Below are 27,027 nucleotides of genomic sequence, written 5' to 3' on the forward strand. Positions count from 1 at the left end.
ACAACATTAGTCATGCATATACTCAAAATTTCTATGCCTATTATTCTTTTTGAGTGATTTTCATCTCTTCTCTGGGAGGCTTTTTCAGATTTGACCTATATGGCACTGATTCAATTTTATGTTATTTTAATTATTTTATCTTCTGATTCTATTATTCTGTTTAATTTTACTGTTATTTTATTACTTTATTGGTTTTTTTACAGTTTTAATATTTTAGCTCCTTTTTATTGTAGTCTTCATTGTTATTTCCTCCATCTGTCATTTGTTGCATTTTTTTAGATTTTCCCTTTTTTTGATGCATACTGAATAGATATTTTAAATGACTAGACAGCTACTCATGTTAAATTATTATATATACCTAATCTATAGTGATAAAATGATATGTTTCTCTTCTCACGATGCTAGTCAAACTAACAAAATCAAAGATGTCAACTTTTTTCTCTTTGTTTTCACTTCCTTATCTATACAGTTAGGATCATATTCACTTTAAGGCCTATCAAGTTTATACAAAAAGTGAAAGAGATAATAAAGAAGAGTGACTGTTTTTGCATCTGTTTTACTTCTGTTTGTAGACTTCATTTTTAGATACAATTGGGAAATTAATTGAGAACTTCTGATTTTCCTGGAATTATCACAGATTGCTGCTTGTTAGCCAAGATATTTATTTATTTATTTACTTATTTATTTATTTATTTTAAATGTTTTATTTATTTTTGAGACAGAGAGAGATAGAGCATGAACGGGGGAGGGTCAGAGAGAGGGAGACACAGAATCTGAAACAGGCTCCAGGCTCTGAGCTGTCAGCACAGAGCCTGACGTGGGGCTCGGACTCACAGACGGTGAGATCATGACCTGAGCCGAAGTCGGACGCTCAACCGACTGAGCCACCCAGGCGCCCCGTTAGCCAAGATATTTAAAAGCTAGCTGTATTCTTTATAGGTGTTCCAAACTTCAGGGTTCAGTCTGTGAAATCAGAGGATTGATTTATACAGTGTGTATGATTTCTTAAAGTTGTGAAATATATCCCTCTTGTTTTTTCAATCCACAAAGTTTTCAGATAATTGTTTCTAATCTAATATATTTGAACATGCAGTATGCAGTTTATATTTTTTAATTATGAAATTTCAATTACACTTCAAAGTATAGTGCACGTACTTTCATGTATATATATTATATATACTTTCACAGTATATATAATATCATTTGAAAGTTGTGAATGCTACTGAGGTTTAGTAAAACTTAACTCTTTGCTATATTTCTTGCAGCAATACAGGCTCCAACTCTGCTCACCTTAGTGCAGGATGAATATGGTTTATAAATATATATTATATTTGTATATATTTATTTATATATTTATATATTATATATTATATAATAATATATATTATATAATATATAATATATATTTATATATTATGTAATATATAATATATATTATATATTATATATTTTATATTTATAAATATATGTTTATATATTTATATATTATTTATATATTTATATTATATTTATATTTATAAAATGTATATTATATAATATATAATATTTATATATATATTTATAAAACCATATATATATGTGTGTGTGTGTATATATATATATATATATATATATATATATATTTGTTGATGTTTCCAGATTGCAGATGCTCTAGCACTGAGGTGGGGATATATAAGAAGCAAAAACAGCAAACAAACCATACTCCACAAACCTAGGGAATGCACCACTGGGCCATGAGTTCTGAGCTCATTGCCTTTTACCTACCCAAGGACATCATTCTAAACTTTCTCCTCTCTCTCCTGTCTCATCAATTTTTCCCTTTCTTATAAATTTGTATTTATGCCAATCAGTATAAAAACATGCAATTTCTCCTAATTTAAGAAGTTGTTCTCCCTAAAAGACAACCTAGTGAATGGGAGAAGCGAAGTATATAAAGAACTTACACAACTCAACACCTAAAAAGCAAATAATCTAATTTAAAAAGGGCAGAAGACATGAACAGACATTTCTATAAGGAAGACATACAGATGGCCGATAGACACATGAAAAGATGCTTAACATCATTCATGAGCAGAGAAATGCAAATCAAAACCACAGTGAGATATCACCTCACACCCTTCAGAATGGCTAAAATCAACAGCACAATAAACAACAGGTGTTGTCAAGGATGTAGAGAAAGGGGAACCCTCTTAACACTGTTGGTGGGAATGCAAAGTGTTAGCCAATGTGGAAAACAGTATGGAGGTTCATCAAAAAAATAAAAATAGAACTACCATATGATCCAGTAATTCCACTTCTGGGTATTTAGCCAAAGAATATGAAAACACTAATTAAAAAAGATATATGCACTCCTATGTTTATTGCAGCATTACTTACAATAGCCAAAGTATGGAAGCAGCCCAAGTGTCCATCAGTAGATGAATGCATAAAGACAATGTGGTATATGTATACACTGGAATATTAATTCAGCCATAAAAAGGAAAGAAATCTTGCCTTTTGCAATAACATGAATGAATCCAGAGAGTATAATGCTAAGTGAAATAAGTCATCCAGAGGAAGACAAATGCCATATGATTTCACTCATATATGGAATTGGAGAAAACAAAGCAAAACAAATGAACAAAGGAAAAATAAAAAGAGACTAAAAAAAAAAAAAAAAAGGAGACAAACCAAAAACTAGACTCTTAACTATAGAGAACAAGGGGAGATGGGTGGGGGGATGGATGGAATAGGTTAAGGGCGTTAACAGTACACTTAACTTGGGGAGCAATGAGAATGTGTAGAACTTTTGTATCACTGTATTGTACACCTGAAACTAAGTTAACACTGTATGTTAACTATATTGGGTTAAAAAAAAAAAGTAATTCTCTCACCTCTCTTGTTCACACTTAGCCCTCCTGCTAGTTCGTCATTACTCTGTATCTATGGATAATGCAACAAATTGAGTTGATTCATAATCAAACAGGACTTCCTTTTTTTCACTTAAAAATATATATTAAAATAAAAATAAACCTGAAGGAAAGAATTACCAGAATGCAGCCCTTTGCATAGTAGTTCAAGAATAAGGGAAGGGCAAGGAAGGGAAAGAAAGGGAAGGGGACTTCTTATTTTGTATACCATAATGAAGTGTTTCATTAAAGCAATATAAAAACTTCTTTTCAGATTATGTACATTTGCATAAACGTGGTACACATTTTAAATGTTAGTGTTTTATGTCCTGTACTGTATTTAGCTAAGAATTTCAGAGTAAATTTCAGCATTAAGATACGTGTTTTAAGTGCCAGGTAATTACTCATTTGTAACCCCCCCTAAAAATATACCAGCAAAATGACTAAAACTGGTGGGGGTAGAAGTAGGTCATCTCCTAGTTAAGTAGAAAATTGCACACTTGGTTTCTGGAAGACTTTGGTTTAAGCATCTTGAAAAGGAAACATTTTGGGAGCACCTAGGTGGCTCAGTCGGTTAAGTGTCCGACTCTTGATCTCAGCTCAGGTCTTGATCTCAGGGTCGTGAGTTCAAGTTCTGTCTTGGGCTCTGTGCTGGGCATGAAGCCTACTTAAAATTTGTTTTAAAAAATTAGTAATTGGGGCACCTGGGTGGCTCGGTCGGTTAAGCATCCGACTTCGGCTCAGGTCATGATCTCACAGTCCGTGGGTTCGAGCCCCGCGTCGGGCTCTGTGCTGACCTCTGTGCTGACCGCTCAGAGCCTGGAGCCTGTTTCAGATTCTGTGTCTCCCTCTCTCTCTGCTTCTCCCCTGTTCATGCTCTGTCTCTCTCTGTCTCAAAAATAAATAAACGTTAAAAAATTAAAAAAAAATAGTAATTATCATTCACTGATAGGTACTCTTATTAGTCAGTTGAATCGAGTGATACTCCTGCTAGGTTCGTTCCAGGATTCAGACTTATTTTTTTTAGCCCAGCTGACATTAGGAATGATCATTACCATATATAATATACATTATACTTGCCTTGTACTTCTAACTCCAACAAATGAGAACAGTAAAATCAAAGTTGAATGCCTGGCAAAGAATTCGATTGGACACGATTGTGGCACAGGCTAGAGTCTATAAAAGCAGAAGAAAGTCTGTGCGCTTGGGGCATTTCAGCCTCTGCTTATAGCTACGTAGGTGTCCAGTGCCCCAGTCCTTACTTCCAAGGAGCTATCTACTCTTGACTTCTCAATACTTAGTTTCAAGCCCCCCCCCCCAAAAAAAATTTACACACACACACACGCAGACACACACACACACGTATAATTATGCAAATTCTTGAAATTAGTTTTGAAGTGTTTACATTTCCTCAGTTGTATTTTTCCTTCATTTTGAATAGATATTACCTGTCCTCAATATTGCAGTTCTCTCAACCCCTGCCCACTGCAACTGATCGGGGTGAACACTATTCTCTTTTTTAAACAAAAAGACACTAAGTTCTGGTTTTATTCCTATCTCGTAGCTTGCTCTCTCAGCCTCATTTGTTGGCTCCTCCTGAGGATCTGATTATTTGCATTGGTGTGCCTCAGGGCTTATCCCTTGCAATTCTGCTAAAGAGCAGAATTGCCTAAAAGTTGCCTAAAACTTTAGTAACTTTTAAGTATATTATATAGTATTGTCTGTAATAACTCTGCAGTGCATTTGATCTCCAGGACTTACTCAACAGTTAAAGAACTGTTGATTTCCTGGCTTCATTGTATCAAATCTCATCTAAAATGTTGATAATTTCCAACTTGTCCTCTCTGAAACAAACTGTTGAGCTCAATTCAGCTGATCACTTAGAAATTCAGTAAGTATCTCAACCTTCCCATTTTCAAAACTAAGCTCATATTTTTCCTCCGACTCCCCCTAAATAAAACCTAGTCTTCTTACTCGTCTCAGTTAATGCTCTCATTTTGTATGCTCTTGGATCAAAAAACTTTACCTTTCTTTTTTTCAAATGCTACATCTGGTTATTCACTAAACCTGTGTGTTGTACCTACCAAATACATTCCTAGTGACTGACCTCTTCTTGTGACCTCCACTGCTGTCACCCTTGCCACCATCACTTCTTGGCTGTGTCTTGCCACAGCTTCTTTACAGGAATCCTAATTAAGACTTCTGGGGTTTGTTGTTGTTGTTGTTAGGTTTTTGTATTCATTTCCTCTGTCTGGATTGTATTTTCGTCAGTAAACTCCATGGCTTATATTCCTACTATCTTCTATCTTTAAGTGTTCCTTCTCAAAATTGCAACCGTACCCCTACCCCAACAGCAATTTCTTTCCTTTATGCTAGTTTATTTTTCTTGAAAACACTCATTGGCATCTGTTATACTATATACTTAGGTTATTTACTGATTTCTAATGTCCATCCAATAAAATATGTAAGTTTCACAAGGGCAGAAATTTTTATTGTTGTGTTCCCTGTGCCTAGAACATACTGGCCTATTGAATTTGCTGCTATAGTTTCTGGCAGTCAGGTGAAAATTGGAAATATGACCTTTTGCATAATTTTCATTATCTCATATAAATTCTGAGAAGGACGAAGTGTTGCCTAACAGTAAATTGTACAGGAAATACATGAGGTGGACCTTATAAAGTATATAGTAAACAACATGAAGAATGATGCCTTGATAATTTTAACAATAATTTCAGTGATATTACACCTGTCTTTACTTTTTATTTTAATAGTGTGTAATGGCTGAGGGCATAACGTGAAAGATATATATCCAGAACATAGAAGTCATCTGTAAAATAATTTGAAATGTTTTTGTAAAGGTGGAAGTTTAATATTAATGAGTAATTCTTCACTCCTATATAGCCTATGAAGCTACTCATGATATATATTATAACATTCAAATGTTTCACCTTGGTTTCAACATTATATATGAACAAAATTAATAATTGTTTACTCCGATTTCTTTTTGTCAATTGTTAATGAGTCACTTCTGTAGAATGATGTTTATCATAGGGACATTTGAAAAATGCTAAAGATAAAAATTACCATAATAATAAAGGAACAAATAAATGCATTTTAGTATGTGATGAAATATTGTTTATCATTTAAAGTTCATGTTTTCAAAAAATTTTGACTTTTTGAAAGTAGGGTACCAAAATGTCTTCCTGTCTGTTTTTCTATCTACAAAATTTTAAATGGAATAAAATGCACCAAAATATTGCCTATATTTTTCTCTAGTTGTAAGGTTATGGTTGACTTTTAGTTTATTTTTTACTTTTGTGTAGTTTCCAGAATGTCTGTTGTGTTTGTAGAACTTTTGTAATGACAACAGAAGTAATACATATAATTTTTAAAGAATTAGGACTTCTTCCATATCTGTATTTTGCTTTTTGTTGTTCGATGACAAAGAATTATATTTTGTCAATCTTGAGTGGGCCACTAATAATTAATGAGAATAATTTTTAATACTGATATGCAATATGTTTTCACCTAACTTTTGTTTATCAAATAGTTTGTAAAAGTGCATATCAGGATTGTATTTTTTTCCCCACAGATAGCCTTTTGATTGACTATCAGTTTACCTTCAGCTTATTACAGGAAGATGATCGCCACCATACTGCCATAAACTTCATAGCGAACCCAGAACAGGTGAGAAAATAATTTAACTTTTATAATTATTATATTACTATCTAGGGCTATAAATTTTTTGTCATTTTTATTGCAATTTTAACTGCTTCTCAGAATTATCATACTACAGGGCTTTTGAAGAAAGACTAATCCTGTTAATTTTTTCTTTTCATAAAACTTACATATCCTTGTAATCTAGGGAGTTTGTGAGTTTAATATTTCAGATTCTGCAAAGTCCTACAATTTAAATTATACATTTTTATTATTTTTTCAGTCTTATAACAGTGTTTGTGCATGTAATTATGCTCTCAAACTCCGGGTAGCCTTATTTGAAAATAAAACCCAGACATTAAAAACATGTTATATTAAATATGTTCCTTTTCTTATATATTGTTACACAGTAGATTTTCCTCATCTGTTAAACAAATCTACTGGTTTATCTAAGTTAGATGAATACTGGCTTCCTTTTTATCATTTTTATTGAGATGCAATTGACATACTACATTGTATAAGTTTAAAGTGTATAATATGTTGCTTTGATACATTTATATATTGTAATATTACCATAATAGCATTAGCTAACACCTCTATTATGTTACATAATTATCATTTCTTTTTTGTGGTGGGACTAATTCAAATTTAATTTTAGTAACTTTTAAGTATATTATATAGTATTGTCTGTAATAACTATGCAGTGCATTTGATCTCCAGGACTTACTTATCTACTGGTTATAAGTTTTTATCCTTAAACAACATCTGCCCAATTTCCCCAAGCCCCAGCCCCAAGGGATTTTATGAGTTTGGCTTTTCTAGATTACACATATAAATGATATTCTTACAAGTATTTGTCTTTCTCTGTTGGACTTATCTCACTTAGCATAATGGAGTACTTTTTTCAATCAATTTACTGCATCAGTGTTATAATTTTAAAACTTGATGAAGTTTAACTTTATGAAAGAATAATTATCAGTAATCACAGGAAAAGGCTCTAAGTTTGTTTGAAAGTAACACATACATTCCCATCCATCTGAGACCTAATATAGTTAAAAAGTCAAAGGAATGGGAATATCAGCCATTTGGTTTACTTTGGTGGACTTTTAGTTCTTTTGAAACTGAAAATAACTCTTTCAAATGAAGATGTTAGAAAAGTGAAGATGTTGGTGAAATATTTGAATCATTCTTTTTTATTTAATGTGGTTAGAACATTAACATGAGATCTACTCTCCTAAAAGTTTTTAAGAGTTCACATACAGTAATGTAAACTATAGATGCTATGTTGTACAATAGAACTTATTCTTCTTGCATAACTGAAACTTTCATCTGTTGAATAGTAATTCCTTATTCCCCCACCCACCCTTCCACCCCACCTCAGGCAATCACCAGTCTCTTCTCTGTATCTCTAAGATCAGGGTTTGGTTTTGTTTTGTTTAGATCACACATATAAGTGAGATCTTACGGTATTTGTCTTTCTCTGACTTATTTCATCTAGCATAATACTCTCCAGTTACATCCATGATGCAAATAGCAAAATATTTTTTATCGCAAAATACTATTCCCTTGTGTATTTATACCACAACTTTTTTGTCCATTCATCCATTGATGGACACTTATATACATTCCATAAATTGGGTATTATAAATCATTTTTGTTTTCTTTTTAGATAAATACTCAAAAGTGGAATTGATGGATCATATGGTAGTTTTATTTTTAATTTTTTCAGGAACTTCCATATTCTTTTCCATAGTGTCTGCACTAATTTACATTTCCACCAACAGTGCATAAGAGTCTCCTTTTTGCCACAACCTTGCCAACACTTGTTATTTCTTGTCTTCTTGGTAATAGTCATTTGAACCAGTGTGAGATGATATCTCATTATGGTTTTGATTAGCATTTCTGTGATAAAAAGTGATGTTGGGCAGCCTTCTGTGGTCATCAGTATGTCTTCATTAGAATAAGTCACAGGAATCAAAGGTACAACAGGGGGAATACAGTCAATGACATTATAATAATGTATGGTGACAGATGGTAGCCGCACTTGTGGTTAGCAAAGAGATGTTGAAACAGTATATGCACGTTTATACACAGAGACTAATGTAACATTGTTTGTCAGCTATACCCAAAAAAATTTTTTTTAAAGTCTATTCAGTTCCTGTGTCCATTTTCATTTTTATTTAAATTCCAATTATTTAACATACAGTGTAATGTTAGTTTCAGACTTGAATTTAGCAATTCATCACTTAAATAGAACGCCCAGTGCTCATGACAATAAGTGCCCTCTTTAATACCCACCACCATTTAAGCCATCCCCCTACCCACCTCCCCTACAGCAACCCTCAGATTGTTCTCCATAATTAAGAGTCTGTTTTCTGGTTTGCCTCTCTCTCTTCCCCCCCTATGTTTATCTGTTTTGTTTTTTAAATTCCACATGAGTGAAATCATATGGTGTTTGTTTTTCTCTGAGTTATTTTATTTTGCATAATACACTATAGCTCCAACCATGTTGTTGCAAATGGCAAGATTTCATTCTTTTTGATGACTGAGTGATATTTCATTGTATAGGTATACCACATCTACCTTATCCCTTCATCAGTCAGTGGACATCTAGGCTCTTAACATACTTTGGCTATTGTTGATAATGCTGCTGTAAACATCAGGGTTCATGTATCCCTTTGAATCGGAATTTTTGTATCCTTTTGGTAAATACCTAGTAGTGCAATTGCTCGATCATAAGATAGTTCTATTTTTAACTTTTTGAGAAACCTCCATCCTGTTTTCCAGAGTGGCTGTATCAGTTTGAATTCCTACCAAGATTGTAAGAGTTCCCCTTTCTCTGGAGCCTCACAAACATCTGTTCTTTCCTGTGTTGTTAATTTTAGCCATTCTGACAGGTGTGAGGAGGTATCTCATCATGGTTTTGACTTGTATTTCCCTGATGGTGAATGATGCTGAGCATTTTTTCGGGTGTCTGTTGGTCATCTATGTCTTCTTTGGAAAAATGTCTATTCATTTCTTCTGCCTGTTTTTTTAACTGGATTATTAATTTTGGAGTGTTGACTTTGATAAGTTCTTTATAAGTTTTGGATTCTAATCCTTTATCAGATGTGTCATTTGCAAATATCTTCTCCCATTGCAGTAGGTTGCCTTTTAGTTTTGTTGATTCTTTCCTTTGCTGTGCAGAAGCTTTTTATCTTGATGAAGTCCCAATAGTTTATTTTTTCTTTTGTTTCCCTTTGGTAAGGAGACATATCTAGTAAAAGTTGCTAGTGCTGATGTCAAAGAGAATACTTCCTGTGCTCTCCTCTAGGATTGTAATAGTTCCCTGTCTCAGATTTAGGTCTTTTATCCATTTTGAACTTATTTTTGTATATGGTGTAGAAATGTGGTCCAATTTTGTTCTTCTGCATGTGGCTATCCTATCCAGTTTTCCCTTCACCATTTGCTGAAGAGACTTTTTTCCACTGGATAATCTTTCCTGCTTTGCGAAGAATAGTTGACCATATAAATGTGAGTTCATTTCTGAGTTTTCTATTTTGTTTCATTTATCTGTGTTTCTGTTTTTGTGCCAGTACCATACTGTCTTGATGATTACAGCTTTGTAATATAACTTGAAGTGTGGAATTGTGGCCTCCAGCTTTGCTTTGCTTTTTCAAAATTTTTAGGGGTCTTTGTGGTTCCATACACATTTTAGGATTGTTTGTTCTAGTCCTGTGAAAAACGCTGGTGGCATTTTGATAAGGATTGCATTAAATGTGTATACTGGTTTGGGTAGTATAGACGTTTCAACGACAATTGTTCTTCTAATCCATCAGCATGGAGCGTTTCTCCATTTCTTTGTGTCATCTTTAGTTTCTTTCATAAGTGTTCTATAGTTTTTGGAGTACAAACCTTTTACTTCTTTGCTTAGGTTTATTCCTAGGTATTTTATGGTTTTGGTGCATTTGTAAATGGGATCAATTCCTTGATTTCTCTTTCTGCTTGCTTCCTTATTGATGTATAGAAATACAACAGATTTCTGTATATTGATTTTGTATCCTGCAACTTTACTGAATTTATTTATCAGTTCTAGCAATGTTTTTTGGTGGAATCTTGAAGGCTTTCTATGTACAGTATCATGTCATCTGCAAGTTGTGAGTTTTACTTCTTCCTTGCTGATTTGGGTGACTTTTATTTCTTTGTTGTCTGATTGCTGTGGCTAGGACTTCGAGTTCTTTGTTAAAAAAGAGTGGTGAGATGTACCTATGTCTTGTTCCCGACTGTAGAGGAAAAGGCCTGTTTTTCTCCATTGAGGAGGATATTAGCTATGGATTTTTCATATGTAGCCTTTATTATGTTGAGGTATATTCCATTTAAACATACTTTTTGAGGGCTTTTTATAATGAATGGATATTGTACTTTGTCAAATGTTTTTTTCTGCATCTATTGAAATAATCATATGATTTTTATCCTTTGCATTATTAATGTCTTGTATCACATTGATTGATTTGCAAATATTCAACCACCCTTGAAACCCAGGAGTAAATCCCATGTGATCATGGTGAATGATTGTTTGAATGTATTGTTGGATTCAGTTTTCTAGTATTTTATTGAGACTTTTTACATCTCTGTTCATTAGAGATATTGGCCTGTTGTTCTCTCTTTTGTCTTTATCTGGTTTTGGTATCAGGGTAATGCTGGCCTCATAAAATGAATTTGGAAGGTTTTCCTCCTTTTCTATTTTTTGGAATATTTTGTGAAGAGTAGGTGTTAACTCTTTTAAGTGTTTAGTAGACTTCACCATCTGTTCTTGGACTTTTATTTGATGGGAGGTATTTGATTACTGACTTAGCTTCTTTGCTGATTGTTGGTCTCTTCACATTTTCTATTGCTTTCTGTTTGAGTTTTGATAGTTTATATGTTTCTGGATTTTATCAGTTTCTTCTAGTTTGTCCAATTTGTTTTTCATATTATTATCTTATAATTGTTTGAATTTCTGTGGTGTTGGTTGTTATTTCTCTTCTCTCATTTGTGATTTATTTATTTGGTTTTTTTTTTCCTCTTTTCTTTTTGATATATCTCACTAGGGATTTACCAATTTTATTAATTCTTTCAAAGAACCAGCTCCTAGTTTCATGGATATGTTCTATTGGTTTTTAGTTTCTATATCATTTATTTCTGCTCTAATCTTTATTATTTCCCTTCTGCTGCTGCTTCACCTTCATTTGTGCCTTTTCTGCCTTCTTTAGGTATAAGGTTAGGTTTTTTATTTGAGATTTTACTTTCTCCTTGAGGTAGGCCTGTATTGCTATAAGCTTACCTCTTAGGACCACCTTTGCTGCATTCCAAAGGTTTTAGACCATTCTGTTTTCATTTTCATTTGTTTCCATGTATTTTAAAATTTCTCCTTTGATTTCTTCTTTGACCCATTCATTGTTTGGTAGCATGTTGTTTAATCTCCATGTATTTGTGCTTTTTTCAATTTTTTTCTTAGGGTTGACTTCTAGCTTCATAGCATTATGTTCAGGAAAGATACATGGTATGATTTCAGTCTTTTTATATTTGTTGAGGCCTGTTTTGTGACCTAGTATGTGATCTATTCTGGAGAATGTTCCATGTGCACTTGAAAAGAATGTATGTTTTGTTATTTTATGATGGAATGTTCTGTTTTGTGTGTCATTCGAAGCCATTTTTTCCTTGTTGATTTTCTGTTTAGATGATTTGTCCATTGGTATAAGTGGGGTGTTAAAGTCCTATAATATTATTGTATTATTATATATTATTTCCTTTAGATTTGTTATTAATAGTTTTTTTAATATTTGGGTGCTTTAATGTTGGGTGCATAAATATTTAAAGTTGTTATATTTTCTTGTTGGATTCTCCTCTTTATGGTTGTATGGTGTCCTTCATTGTCTCTTGTTACAGTCTTTGTTGTAATGTCTAGTTTGTCCAATATAAGTATTGCTACTCTGGCTTTCCTTTGACACCTTCTTCCGTGATAAATGTTTCTCCAACCCCTCACCTTAAATCTGCATGTGTCTTTAGGTCTAAAATTAGTCCCCTCTAGGCAGCAGAATGAATAAAAAAATAATATCCATCAATATCTTTTCCATTTACATTCAAAATGATTATTGACAGAAATGTATTTATTGCAATTTTATTACTTTTTTTGTTGTTATTTCTGGAGATTTTCTCTAACTCTTTCTTGTCTTTGTCACTTTTGGTCTTTCCTTTCCATTCATAGAGGCCCCTTTAATATTTCTTGCAGGGCTTGTTTAGTGGTTACTAACTCCTTTAGTTTTCATCTTGGAAACTCCTTATCTTTTCTTCTCTTTTAAGTGAAAGCCTTAAGACCTAGAGAATTCTTGCCTGTAGATTTCTCCCATTCAGCACTTTGAACATATCATGCCACTCCCTTCTGTCTTGCCAAGTTTCTGTTGAGAAATTTCCAGCCAGCCTTATGGATCTTCCCTTCTAAGTTAAGGACGTCTTTTGTCTTGCTGCTGTTAAGATTTTTATTTATCACTATATTTTGTAAAATTAATTACAGTATGTCTTGTATGTCTTGTACGGCCTGCTTTTGTTGATTTTTATGGAAGTTCTCTGTGCTTCCTGGATCTGGATGTCTGTTTCCTTCCTCAGATTAGGGAAGTTTGAGCAATTATTTATTCAAGTAATTTTTCTGCCCCCCTTTTCTCTCTCTTCTTGTTTTGGGACTTATGTAACACTAATGTTAATATGTTTGATGCAGTCACTGAGTTCCTTAAGTCTACTTTCATGTTGCATACTTCTTTCTTTTGTTCAGCTTCATTTTCTAATATTTTGTCTTCTAGGTCACTAATCATTCTTCTGTTTCTTCCAATCTGCTATTCATTGCATCAAGCCTGTTACCAATCTCTCCATCTCAGATTGATTCTTTTTTTAACTCTTTTATCTCTGTGGTAAGGGTCTCACTAATATCTTCTATACTTTTCTCAATCCCAGTGAGTGTCCTTATGATTATTGCTTTAAAGTTTCCATCAAGCATGTTACTTATACCTGTTTCACTTGGATCTCTGCCTATGACCTTATCTTGTTTTTTCATTTGCGATGAATTCCTCCATCTTGGCCTTGTGTATAAGTCTCTGCCTTCTTCTCTGTGTTAGAAAAGAAACTTAGGTCTCTTCCTCCTTAAAGTAATGGCTTATGAATAACAGGTCATGTAGTGTCCAGAGTGTGAGGCTTCAGGAAGTTTTTCTGATGTGTGCTGAATGTCCTCTGCTATTGTGTTTTGGCTGTTATATCCTTTAGGCCAGTTGTTTTTGTAGAGGCTCTTGTTGCCTGCTGTGGAAAGTATTTGGTCCCTGGTCTGAATGTGGCAAGTTTTAGCTAGGTGAAAAGAGACCTGACACCATCTCCGCCAGAACTGAGGCCCTGCAGAACTCTAATCGGGAGACATGGTGTGGGTAGGGGGTTTGTGCTGGTCTTCGAGAAGGGGCCTGCTTCACTGGGACTGAGGCAAGCTTGACTGAGAAGGTCAGTCCTGTCAGAGTGCAGGGGTGTGGGACTTGGTATAAACAAGTTAGACAGCCAGTGTGGGTGCTTCCCTCAGGTTGCTCTGTGATTCTACTGAGGAGCAATGAAGGGAAATGGCCAGTTCCTTTGTTCCTGGAGAAGTGTCTCCATAAACACTGCCTGTTAGAGATGAGATCCATGAAGACAGAATAATCCTCCTGCTGTATTCCCCAGGTGTTCTTCAGATCACTGTTTCTATGCTGACTTTCCCTGGATTGTTTGCCTGCTTTCTTTCAAGGAGCAGCCAAGTGGCCTTTGGGCCCATTGCCACCAAGCCCAGTGACCTTTAAAACTCTAGACTTTAAGCCCCAGTAGTTGCAAGAACTCATGAAATTCAGCCTCTCTCATTTTCCAAGGCAATAGCTTTGTAGAAATGTTCTCCTTGTGTGTTCTCCTGCATGCTCCTTTCTCTCTCTCACTCTTCTCCATGACCACAGCTTCCTCCCCTCTATAGCACCTGCTATCCCTTTCTCCCCTAAACCACATCTCCACACTTCCTACTTTCTTTGATGTGACCTCTTCTCTCCCTTTAGTTGGGACGTTTGTTATGTCAGTCTTCAGGTTGATTTCTGGGGTATTTATGATGATTTGATAGTTATCTAGTTGTGTTCGTGGGAAGAAACAAGCTAGGGTCCTCCTACTCTGACATCATTTTCCTACATAGTCTCTTTAATCTACTTTGAGTTGTTTTCTGTATATGGTGTAAGATAAGTGCTCTAGACTGAATGTTTGTGTCCCCCCCCCCCGCCTCCAGCCCCCAAATCATGTGTTAAATCCTAATGCTCAATGGAATGCTATTTAGAAATGAGACATGTGGGAGGTAACTAGGTCACGAGGGTGGAGCCCTCATAAATGGGATTGGTACCCTCACAAAAGAGGCCCTAAAGAGTTCCCTCACCTCCTTTTGCCATGTGAGGGCACAGTGAGAAGAGGGTTGTCTATGTACTATGAAGTTGGCCTCAACAGACACCACCTTTTCCAGCACCTTTATCTTGGGATTCCCAGCCTCCACTTGTGTGAGAAATATAATTCTTCTGTTTGTAGTCACTGCCCATGTGCTAGTCTGTGGTATTTTTGTTATCACAGCCCTACTGCACTAAGATAGTTAGGATACAATTTCATTCTCTCTATGGGGATATCCAGTTTTCCCAACACCATTTGTTGAAGAGACTGTCCTTTTCTTCATTGTATATTTTTGGCATCCTCATTGACGATTACTTTACCATGTATGTGTGGGTGTATTTCTGGGCTTTCTATTTATTATGTTGGACCATATGTCTGTTTTTATGCCAGTACCCTATTTTTAATTACCATAGCTTTCTAATATATTTTGAAATCAGGATACTTAATGCTTACAGTTTTGTTCTTCTTTCTCAGGACTGTTTTAGCTTTGGGGGTCTTTTATGATTCTATATAAATTTATTTTTTTAATTGTTTTTATTTTTATTTTTATTTATTTTTCATTTTTAAATTTACATCCAGGTAGTTAGCATATAGGGAGTAGATTCCAATGATTCATCCCCTATGTATAATATCCAGTGCTCATCCCAGCGAGTGTCTTGCTTAATGCCCCTTACCCATTTAAGCCCATCTCCCCCCACCCACAACCTCTCCAGCAACCCTCAGGTCTCTATATTTAAGTGAATGTCTTATGTTTTGTCCCCTACCTGTTTTTATATTACTTTTGCTTCCCTTCCCTTATGTTCACCTGCTTGGTATCTTAAATTACACATATGAGTGAAATCATATGATATGTGTCTTTCTCTGATTTCGCTTTGCATAGTAACCTCTAGTTCTATCCACGTACTTGCAAATGGCAAGGTTTCATTCTTTTTGATTGCCATGTAATACCCCATTATATATATATATATATATATATATATATATATATATATATATATATAACGTTTACACACACATTTGTATATATGTATATACACACACACACACACACTACATTTTGATTTCTTTTTTTGATCCATTAGTTCAGAAATGTTTTATTTAATTTCTACATGTTTTTGAACTACCAATTTTTCTCCTGCTATTGATTCCTAGTTTAATTCCCTTGTGGTCAGAAAAGATAATTGATACATTTTCAGTCATCTTAGATTTGTTAAGAGTTTTTTTGTGACCTAACGTGATATATTTTGGAGACTATCCCATGTATACGTGAACAGAATATGTATTCCGCTGCTCTTTGTGGAATTATATGTCTGTCTCTGTTAAGTACATGTTCTGAGTGTTGTTTGACTCCACTTTCTCCTTACTGATTTTCTCTTTCTATCCACTGTTGAAAGGATGTTATTGGAGCCTCTTACTATTATTCTGTTCCATCTGTTGTCCCCTTAAGTTGTATCTATGTTCGTTTCTATATTTAGGTGCTATCATAGTGGGTATATGTGTGTGTGTGTGTGTGTGTGTGTGTGTGTGTGTGTGTATAATTTATTATAGTTATACCTTTCTGATGAATTGACCCATTTATCATTATACAGTGTCCTTGTTTGTCTCTTGCTAAAGTTTTTTACTTATAGTCTGTTTTGTCTTATATAAGTATAGCTAACTCTTCCCTCTCTTGTTTCTTATTTGCATGGAATATCCTTTCCCATCCCCTCACTTTTAGTCCGTAAGTGTCTATAAATCTTAAATGAGTCTCTTTTAGACAGCATAGTGTTGGGTATTGTTTTTTTTAATCCACCTGTCTACTTTATATCTTTTGATTGGGGAGTTTAATAGATTTATGTTTAAAGTAATTATTGATAGGAGAGGACTTACTATTTCCATTTTGTTAATTGTTGTCTGTCTTATAGTTAGTGTGTGTGTGTGTGTGTGTGTGTGTTGTTGTTGTTCCTTTTTTAACTCTTGAAGGCTTTGTTTTTTATTTATTTTTTTTTTGTAATGATATGCTTTGTATGCTTTGATTTCTTGCTCCTTTTCTTTTGTGCATCTTATGTATGCATTTTCTTTGTAGTTATCATGAATTTTACATATAGTTATAACTGTTTTAGGGCAGCTGGGCGGCTCAGTCGGATAGGCATCCGACTTCAGCTCAGGTCATGATCTCGTTGGTCATAAGTTTAAGCCCCATGTTGGGCTCTGTGCTGACAGCTCAGATCCTGGAGCCTGCTTCAGATTCTGTGTGTCTTTCTCTCTGCTCCTCCCCCACTCATACTCTGTCTCTGTCTCTCTTTCTCTTTCTCCCTCTCTCAAATATGAAAAAATAAAGCCTAAAAAACAAATAAATAAATAAAAACAGTGTTTTAAGCTGATGAAACTTAACTTCAACCACATGCCAAAACTCTATACTCTTAACCTGTCTATCCCCTCTCTCCACTCTGTTATTGATCTTATAACAATTAACATTTTTTTATAAATCAGATCTAGTTATGATGAGCTCCCTCAATTTCTGTTTCTCTAGGAAAGTCTTCATGTCTCAAGTTTTTTTAAGGACAGTGTTACCAGGAATAGTATTCCTCTTTGGTACATTTTTTCTTTCAAAACTTTTAATAGGGCTTCTTTGTATATGATAAGTAACTTTACTCTTTCTTGCTTTCAAAATCCTGTCTTTGACTTTTAACAATTTTATTTGATTTGTTTATGTTCATCTTCCTTTTGTTTTCTTCAGCTTCATGAATCTAGATGTTTGTACTTCTTAGATTTGGGACATTTTAGGCCATTATTTCTTTAAATAAATAAATTTCTGCCCCTTTCTTTCTCTTCTCTAAGATCTATATTGTATATATATAATATATATTAGTTATATTATATATATTATATATTATATATATGTAATATATCATATATATATATATATATATATATATATATATATATATATATATATAATTTTTTTTCCTTGATTGTATTCCATAAGTCCATTAGGCTTTCTTCACTCTTTTTCTTTCTCTTTTCTTTTTGTTCCTTTGGCTAGTTAACTTCAGATGATTTGAGTTCATGGATTCTTTCTTCTACTTGGTCAAGTTTGTCATTAAAACTATATATTGAATTTTTCAGTTAATTTATTGTATTCTTCTGCTCCAGAATTTCTGTGGTTCCTTTTTATAGTTCTGTCCCTGTCTGTTGCATTGACATTTTGTTCATATATTGTTTCCTTGGTTTCATTTAATTATCTTTCTTTGGTCTCTTATTCCTTCCTTATTACTTCTTTAATACAATTATTTTGAATCATTTGGCAGACAATTCTAGATCTCCATTTCTTTAGGGTCAGTTACTGGAGATTTATTTTGTTCCTTTGGTTATGTCATATTTCCCCCATACTTAATTTCCCTTGTAGCTTTGCACTGGTGTCTGTGTTTTTGAAGAAACAACTACTTTTCCCAGTCTTTATTGACTGGCTTCAAAGGGAAAGACCATCAGTTAGCCCAGCTAGAAGGTACTGGGAGCATCAGAAACCTTTTCTGTGATTAATCATGTTCCACAACTTTTCCTTTTCTTCGAAGGGGAGTAGTCTTAGGGTTACACACCTTCTCTCAGTTTCACAGAGCAATTCTGGCTGTAGTGAGCTGCCTGCCTTTTTCCCCTTGGGCGGTACACAGAAAATTCATGGTGTTGGATGCACATTCCATTCTCTTCCTTCCTGGAGGAGAAGTCTCAAGGTTGTGCACCTTCTCCTAATCTTGAGGAGCCATGCCAGCAGCAGTAAGCCACCCACTTACTTTCTTTATTTTTAGCTACTGTCAGATGTCCAAACTATGCTTGTTCTCTTAGTGCTCTGGGTGAGGTAAATCAGAAACAGATCCTTTAGGCAGTGCAATGAAAGGCCAGGGATGTTGGATATATGCTACATTCTCTCTCTTCCCTGTGGGAGAAGTCAAAGCCAAGGTGTTCTCTATAATGCTGAGTGCTGCCTTGGGGCAGAGGCTGAAATGGGTAAAGTGAAATTGTTCTTCTTACTGATTATAAGGTGGCTATTCTTCATTTTATATTAATCTTTGGTACTGGAACTTTTTAACTAGATTTTGATTCTTTCACAAAGTTATTTTGGCCCATACAACATTGTTAAATCAGTGTTTTTATGGAGGATAAGGGCTGTGACTTCCTATTTCACCATCTTACTAATGTCACTTTGTTTTGCTGTTTTTTAATTATATCTTAATCTATCTTTTAAGTCCATATCATATATTTTAATAGTTTTTTTAAATAGATGAAACCTCAAAATATATCTTGCCATTTGCTAGCTTCTCTAAAGTATTTTATTGGACTTGCCAACAAATAATATAATTTCTTAAATTTTTCTTTTACAGTAAAGTAGGGTCTCTTCTCAAAAAGTAGAACAGTTCATTTAATGTTATGCCTTATTCTTTAGATTTTAAGACGTGTCTATATTCTTTGGAATACGTTTAACATTTTGACTTTTAAATAAGAATTTTAAAGTATAATGTTTTAAGTATAACCCTCTTTTTGCTTATATTGTGTTTTTTTTAACCAAGACATTAGAAATGTCAGAAACCCCATTGTTCACTGTAATAAGAAAGATTTTATAAATGCACCGTAATCACCATTGACTTCTTTTTCATTGTAAAATATACATAAAATAAAATTTATAATTTTAATCATTTTTAGGTATACCATTCGGTGGCATTAAGTACAATTACAGTGTTGTGCAACCCATCACCACTATCTATCATCAATTTTTTTTTATCATTCCAAACAGAATTTCTGTATCCATTAAGCAATAATTCCTCATTTCTTCCCTTGGCCACAGCCCCTTTATTCTACTTTCTGTCTCTGAATTTGTATATTCTAAGTACCTCACATGTACAACCATACAATATCTGTCCTTTTGTGTCTGGCTTATTTCACTTAGCCTAATGTTTCCAAGGTTCAGCCATGTTGTAGTGTGCATCAGAATTTCAGTTTTTACCATTGGCCTCTTGAATGTTTAATAGTGATTACAAACTTACGTACTTCTTTGAAGACATGAGAAATTTTATTATACTTGGAACATCTGGAATGTGAATACCATTTTTCCATAATATTATCCATAGTATCACATGTGTAGGTCCAGATTGGGCATAATTTTAGTTTGCTTCTCTCTTGACCATCCTCTCCTTTTTCAGTTTCCTGAAAATATCAACTGGTTCCAAATGTCACAGCTTTCTGTTTTATATCTACTGTCTTGTCTAGTTGAAGCCAATAGCTCGGACACATTTTCTTTGAAACTGTAGGATGCTAAACTAAGCATGAGAGTTGCCTCTAAGAATGCTTGTAATATCATTATACGTAATTTTATAAATATAATTCATAGTTAAAGATATACTCAACTTGGAACAGTTAGTGAAATTAATATGTGGTCAGGGCTTCCTACTTATCCTAAATAAAAGATAATAATAAATAGATGCCTTAATTATTGATTCATTTCCTACATTTTGACAACAGATTTAATTTAATCCATTTTTACCTGAGAGTTCTAGTTTATGTAATTTATGGTTTTTTGTTTTTTGTTTTTTTCACTACAAAAGGTGTGTATAAGGGACGCCTGGGTGGCTCAGTTGGTTGAGTGTCCGACCTTGGCTCAGGTCATGATCTCATGGCTCATGAGTTCTAGCCCCATGACAGGCTCTGTGCTGACAGCTCAGAGCCTGGAGCCTGTTTCAGATTTTGTGTCTCCCTCTCTCTCTGCTCCTACCCCACTCACACTCTGTCTCTCTCTCTTTCAAAAAGAAAATAAACAAAAAAAGTGTAAAAAACCAATGTGTAGTAATACAATAAACACCTAACAAAAAGTTTTTCAATAAAACAACAATCTTACATTGGTGTAAAATTACTTTGGACTAATTAAAACCTGTACCGTTTACATATTAACTACAGGTAAGCAAGAGAATCAAAATACAAACAATGAATTACAGTTCCCCTGGCTTACAGACAGAAGGCTAGATTATAGTAGAGAAGATAAATGGAAACTTTAAACTACCTTTGAATTTATCACCTATATTTTTTCATTAAAATGGTGTAATTGACATCTACACTTGGTTGAATACTGACAAAATGTATCCAGCCTGTGAACTGTAGCATGGGCATAATTAAAACATAAAACATTATTTAGTGTAGTTTGATTTTTGTAACCCTAATATTTTCTTTCTTGGTAGTCAAACAAAAATTTGGATATTTCGATTAATGCATCAAACAACTTTAATCTCAACATTACATGGTCAGTTGGTTCAACAGGTAAGAGAATTTTGTTGTCACATCTTTTACATTTGTTTGTATATGGAAGATGTTCTAACATGATCTTTTTTTTGTTAATTCAAAAAATTGAAATTAAAATATATATGTCATAATAATTGTGCTGGTTCAGGTACAAGTAATAAGTAGCATTATTAATAAAGTTTCATTATTTTAACTTTGTCTCTTATTCAATTAAATTAGATAGGTAACAAATATTATACACCACTTAATTTTTTAAAAAGACATTGTTATGAATTGCTATGATTTTAATTCAGATAGAGTACTTCTTTAATGATTGGGACTGTGATTTCAATTATTTGACTCACTATCATAAAGCTATAAATTTAATTATTAACCTTAATATTGATATAAGACAAATTCTGTGCATGTTGATAAATTAATAGGTTTTTATTCCTTTCAAACTTAGAAATATACCAACACCTTTGTCAGCTTTGGTGCTGAGAAAGGGTTAAAAAAACCCTCTCCTTAATATGTCTTCTGTAATAAGTTTTAGAACTTGAAAATTTAGACTTTTAAAAAATAGAACCAAGATGAAATACAAACTGTCTGTTGGATTATGAAAAAGTATGCTCACTTTTTTTTGTATTTACATACTAAGAAATTCTATTGATTTTTATTTTCTGTATCAAAGCTATACTGTTGCACAATGTGTTGGAATCCTCTTTAAAGAAAACATGTGGATTCTGGGGTGCCTGGGTGTGCAGACAGTTGGGCATTCAGCTCTTGGGCTCTTGATCTCAGGGTCGTGAGTTCTAGCCCCATACTATGGCTCCACACTGTGCACGGAGCCTACTAAAAACAGAAATAAAGAAAAGAAAATATATGTATTCTTAGGTCATTATGCTCTTTTAATATGTAGAATCATGGAGACATAGAATTCAAGAGTGAAATAGTCTTTGCAATTCTAGAACCTACATTACATGTGTTAAAAAAATGAGAAGTTTGGGCAAATATATACACATTTTGCTACAATGGTGTCCACCTTATAGTAAAATCTTGGGACTGTGAGCTTCATTAATTAAGAATTCATGAAAACTTGTATTACTGATTTGAAAATTACTTTGGCATAATAAACTGACTCCAGAAGTGTTCTAAAATCTGTCAACAAAAATATACAAACCTCTACAATTAGATTAGAATGATGATTTTATCATGCAAGAAATTACTTGTAACTTTCAGATTCCCAAAACCAAATCTCAGAAATTTTGATTTATCAGATTGGGAGATGGGTTCATGAAACCTGCTTTTTAAAACAGCAACCCAGGTGCTTTTGGAATAGGTGATGAGTTAGAAATCAATTCAGTTGCCCAGTATACTAATTCTAAATATTTTTACCGTTTGTTAAAGTAGAGGGCTTGGTAAGATTGTTGGAAATGCTTTGTTCCATTTGGTTAATTTCAGTAAATATTTATTGAGTATGCAATATGTGTTTAACTAATTGAACATTTATCTCATGTTTTAAATTATAGCCTCGTTTCAATTTATTCAAAGTAGTGATGGTTCAATTTGTGGTTAAGACAAATAAATTGATTTCTTTTCTATGTTTTAATTGGATTGAGACATGTGAAATATGTCCTGATTTGTTTTGAGAGGCTCTGTGGAGTAGTGAATAGAAAGAATTCAGTGTCTGGAGCTAATGGATACCTGAGTTCCAAAGAGAAATTTACCATTCAGTAGCTATAAAATTAAGGCAAGTGTTTTAATCTTTCTGAGGCTCAGGTTTAAATTTGAAAAAAGAGATGGAATACCTTGGGGGTAAAATTGTTATTAGAGAAGAATAGAAAGTTTCTTCACCAGTGCCTTGTCCATAGCACTTACTTAATCAGTGGTATCATTTAAAAAAATAATTTTATACTGTTTCCATTACATTTATGATTAATCTTATTTCTCCTTTGTCACTCTAAATACTAAAGAAGTTTATTCTGATAATTGTTTTTATAAGTGTAGTTATAAAAATTAAGTAAATATCTATTTTTAAGTTAAAATATCCTTTTTTCCTAATATGAAAATTTACAGTTTGATTTTATTATTTACATTTTAGCTGGAACAATATCTGGGGAGGAGACTCCTATAGTGTCCAAGACTAATATAAAGGAATACAGAGATAGTTTTTCCTATGAAAAATTTAACTTCAGAAGCAATCCTAACATTACATTCTATGTGTATGTCAGCAACTTTTCCTGGCCTATTAAAATACAGGTAAGTGTTAATAGTATTTAACATAATGACCATTGAATATTTTTTTTTACAAAAACAGTGCTACTTTTGTTCAAAGTAATGATATGGATAAGATTTTTATTTCTCGAAAAACATGAAAAATGTATGTACCCTTGATAAAAAAGGGTACGTTGAATGTTTATAAAAATAATTCATACTTATGATATTGAATCAATCGGTGTACAAATTTTTCAGTGAAATCATATTCTACAAATGCATCAAGGGTCGCCTCGGTGGCTCAGTCGGTTAAGCGTCCGACTTCAGCTCGAGTCATGATCTAACAGGTTCGTGGGTTCAAGCCCTGTGTGGTGCTCTGTGCTGACAACTCAGAGCCTGGAGCCTGCTGCGGACTCTGTGTCTCCCTCTGTCTCTGCCCCTCCCCCCTCACGCTCTTTTCTCTCTCTCTCTCATAAATGAATAAACATTTAAAAAAATGCATCAACACTTGAAATAATTAGATTGGGTTTTTTGATTAATTGTGTATTTCACCTGAGGGTTAGATACTCTCTTTCTACAACTCTACTTAAAATTATTTGCTGTGTTTAGAATCTCATTTTTGCTTTATTATATACTGAACATTATTTAAACTTTCATTAAAAATTTAAGGTAAGCAACTTAACAGTTCTTTAAGATTCACTGCCTCTCACTATTGATTTCTTAATGCTATATATGTACATATTTCTTTCTATCTTTTTATCTTTCACTTTGTATATTTCAGTTTTTATTGTGTTTAGTGATAGGCTGCAAAAGGCTTTAGATTTATTGCTAGGAAAACATTTAGGAAGTTCTTTCTATCTTGAAATATTCAGGGTTTGTGCTCTTAATTTATGCTTTTATGAAAGAAAAGCCTGGATGTTGTAATGTTGGAATTTGTTCATATACTCATTCTTTTATGATTGGTTATTTGATTAGATGGAATTCAGATTATTTTTTGGAATATCTCATACATATCAAGCTCTGTGCTAGGTTATTATGTTTTAAAATCTTTTAAAATTTACATGGTGTACCTGGGTAACTCAGTTGGTTAAGTGTCCAACTCCTGATTTCAGCTCAGGTCATGATTTCATGGTGGTGAGATCGAGCCCCATGTCAGGCTCTGTGCTGGGCGTGGAACCTGCTTAAGATTCTCTCTCTCCCTCTCCCTCTGTCCCTCCCCTGTTCACATACATGCACACATCCACACATATTCTTCTCTCAAAAAAAATTATAGATTATTCTTTCCCCTTTTATATTAATGACAGTTTATGATCTGTGACTGAAAATGTTTGTACGGGTTTTAGTTTTAGGTTTCAAGTTTTTATTCAAATTCTAGTTAGTTAATATACAGTATAATATTGGCTTCAGGAGTAGAATCTAGTGATTCGTCACGAGTGCCCTCCTTAATACCCATCACTCATGTAGCCCACCCACCTCCCTCCATCAACCCTCAGTTCTGTATAGTTAAGAGTCTGTTTTATGGTCTGCCTCTCTCTTTCTTCTCCCCCACCCATGTACATCTTTTCATCTATTATATTCCACATGAGTGAAATAATATGGTATTTATCTTTTCTCTGACTGACTTTGCGTAGCATAATACACTCTAGCGCCATCAGTGTTGTTGCAAATAGCAAGATTTCTTTCATTTTGATGGTTGAGTAATATTCCTGTGTGTGTGTGTGTGTGTGTGTGTGTGTGTGTGTGTACGTACATACATGCATATATACTACATCTTATTTATCCATTCATCAGTTGATGGACATTTGGGCTCTTTCCATACTTTGGCTATTATTGAAAATGCTGCTATAAACATCAGAGTACATGTGTCCCTTTGAATCAGTATTTTTGTATCCTTTTGATAAATACCAGTAGTGAATTGATGTATCATAGGGCAGTTCTATTTTTAACTATTTGAGGAGCCTCCATATTGTTCTCCAGATTGGCTGCATTAGTTTGCATTCCCACCAACAGTATAAGAGGTTCCCCCTTTCTCTGCATCCTAACCAACATTTGTTGTTTCCTGTGTTGTTAATTTTAGCCATTCTGACAGGTGTGAGGAGGTTATCTCATCACGGTTTTAACTTATATATCCCTGATGATGAGTGATGTTGAACAACTTTTCATGTGTGTGTTGGCCATTTGTATGTCTTCTTTGGAAAAATATCTACTCATGTCTTCTGCCCATTTCTTAACTGGATTATTATTATTTTTTAATATTATTTTCTATGTGATTTGTCGGAACACAGTATTTTTAAAAGTCATATATTTATTAGAAAATTGTCTTTTAAGGCTAATTTAATGTCTAAATTAAGGAAATTACTTAACTATTCAAGAAATATTATAAATTACTACTCAGTAATGGGAATTATTTGATAAACTTATAGTCCAAAAATGCTGGAAATATTTCCATATAGTTTTAAAAAATTTTGACATTGATGATGTTAGATATATCATTATATTTTCTAAGATTTATACAGAAATATGAATCAGATTTCCCTTGGCCAATTGAAATTATGTTCAAAGGCAACCAAAGGGCTCATCTATTAACCTTATTAAGTAGTAATTAAAATTAATACAATTGTTACATTTTTAATTTTTTTTTTTATGTTCTTCATGTCTTGGTTATCTAATTATTTCATTTTTAAGCAAATTACATAGTTAGTATAGAATTTTAATGAATATTTAATGACTAAATATTAACTTTTTAAATTGGATTTTCATTTGAGAACATACTAGTAATATATTCTAGGAGCCAAACCTGAATGTGTAATAAAGTTGAAATATTCCACTCTCCCTAAATAATAAAATTTAGAGTCCAGTTGTGATGGTCAAAATGAGTAGAGCTGAATTCCTACTCTATGATTAAAGTCATTGCATTAGTTCTGAGGAATATGTCATATTAAAGCATATGAGTATGTGTGTTTTTTGGGACTATAATAAACTTTAATTATTAAATATAAAATAGTAAGATTATTTTATTTAGTATATATTTGCTAATAGAATTGAAATCCACTTTTGAATCCAATCCACTTTTGAATGTTTAATCAATCTTGTTATATAGGGATAAGCTCCGCTTGGTCATTTATTTTGTCATGCATCATTGTATTTGCTTTTTTAAAATTTTGTTAAGAATTTTTATACCTATATTTATGAGGGCTATTAGTCTATAGCTTTCTATTCTTGTAATGTTTTTTGACTTTGTATCATTGTACTGCTGGTCTTATAAAATAAATGGGAAATATTACTTCCTCTGTAATTTACTGAAATATCTGTGTGTAATTGTTATTATTATTATTTTTTCTTAAATTTGTGGTAGAATTCAACACAATGTATTTGGACTAATACACCTTTCTTTGTGGGAAGGTTTTAACTAAAAATCCAATTTCTTTAATAGATTTAGAGCTTTTCTGGTTATTTCTTTTGGAGTGAGCTCTATCGATTTGTGTCTCCCAGTTGTATTTCTCCCATTTGATTTAATTTGTAGAATTTATTGGCAAAAGATTAATAATATTCACATGTTATTTAGTGATGTCATCACTCTCATTTC

General features: G+C 33.4%; 1 protein-coding gene across 4 annotated transcripts in view; it reads left to right on the forward strand.

The window, feature by feature from the left end:
* The window catches only part of ATRNL1 (attractin like 1), a 789,076-nt gene that overhangs the window by 291,527 nt on the left and 470,522 nt on the right, over positions 1-27,027 (forward strand). For 3 of the 4 annotated variants that reach the window (XM_058697871.1, XM_058697873.1, XM_058697874.1), the window contains 4 exons: positions 4,330-4,426; positions 6,485-6,575; positions 21,188-21,266; positions 23,329-23,486. In XM_058697871.1, the coding sequence (XP_058553854.1) occupies positions 4,330-4,426; positions 6,485-6,575; positions 21,188-21,266; positions 23,329-23,486 (425 nt within the window). Of the gene's footprint in view, positions 1-4,329; positions 4,427-6,480; positions 6,576-21,187; positions 21,267-23,328; positions 23,487-27,027 lie in introns of all 4 variants that reach the window. The other variant, XM_058697872.1, reaches the window with a different exon arrangement.

Source organism: Neofelis nebulosa, chromosome 13 (assembly GCF_028018385.1).
Source record: "Neofelis nebulosa isolate mNeoNeb1 chromosome 13, mNeoNeb1.pri, whole genome shotgun sequence".
Lineage (NCBI taxonomy): Eukaryota > Metazoa > Chordata > Mammalia > Carnivora > Felidae > Neofelis > Neofelis nebulosa.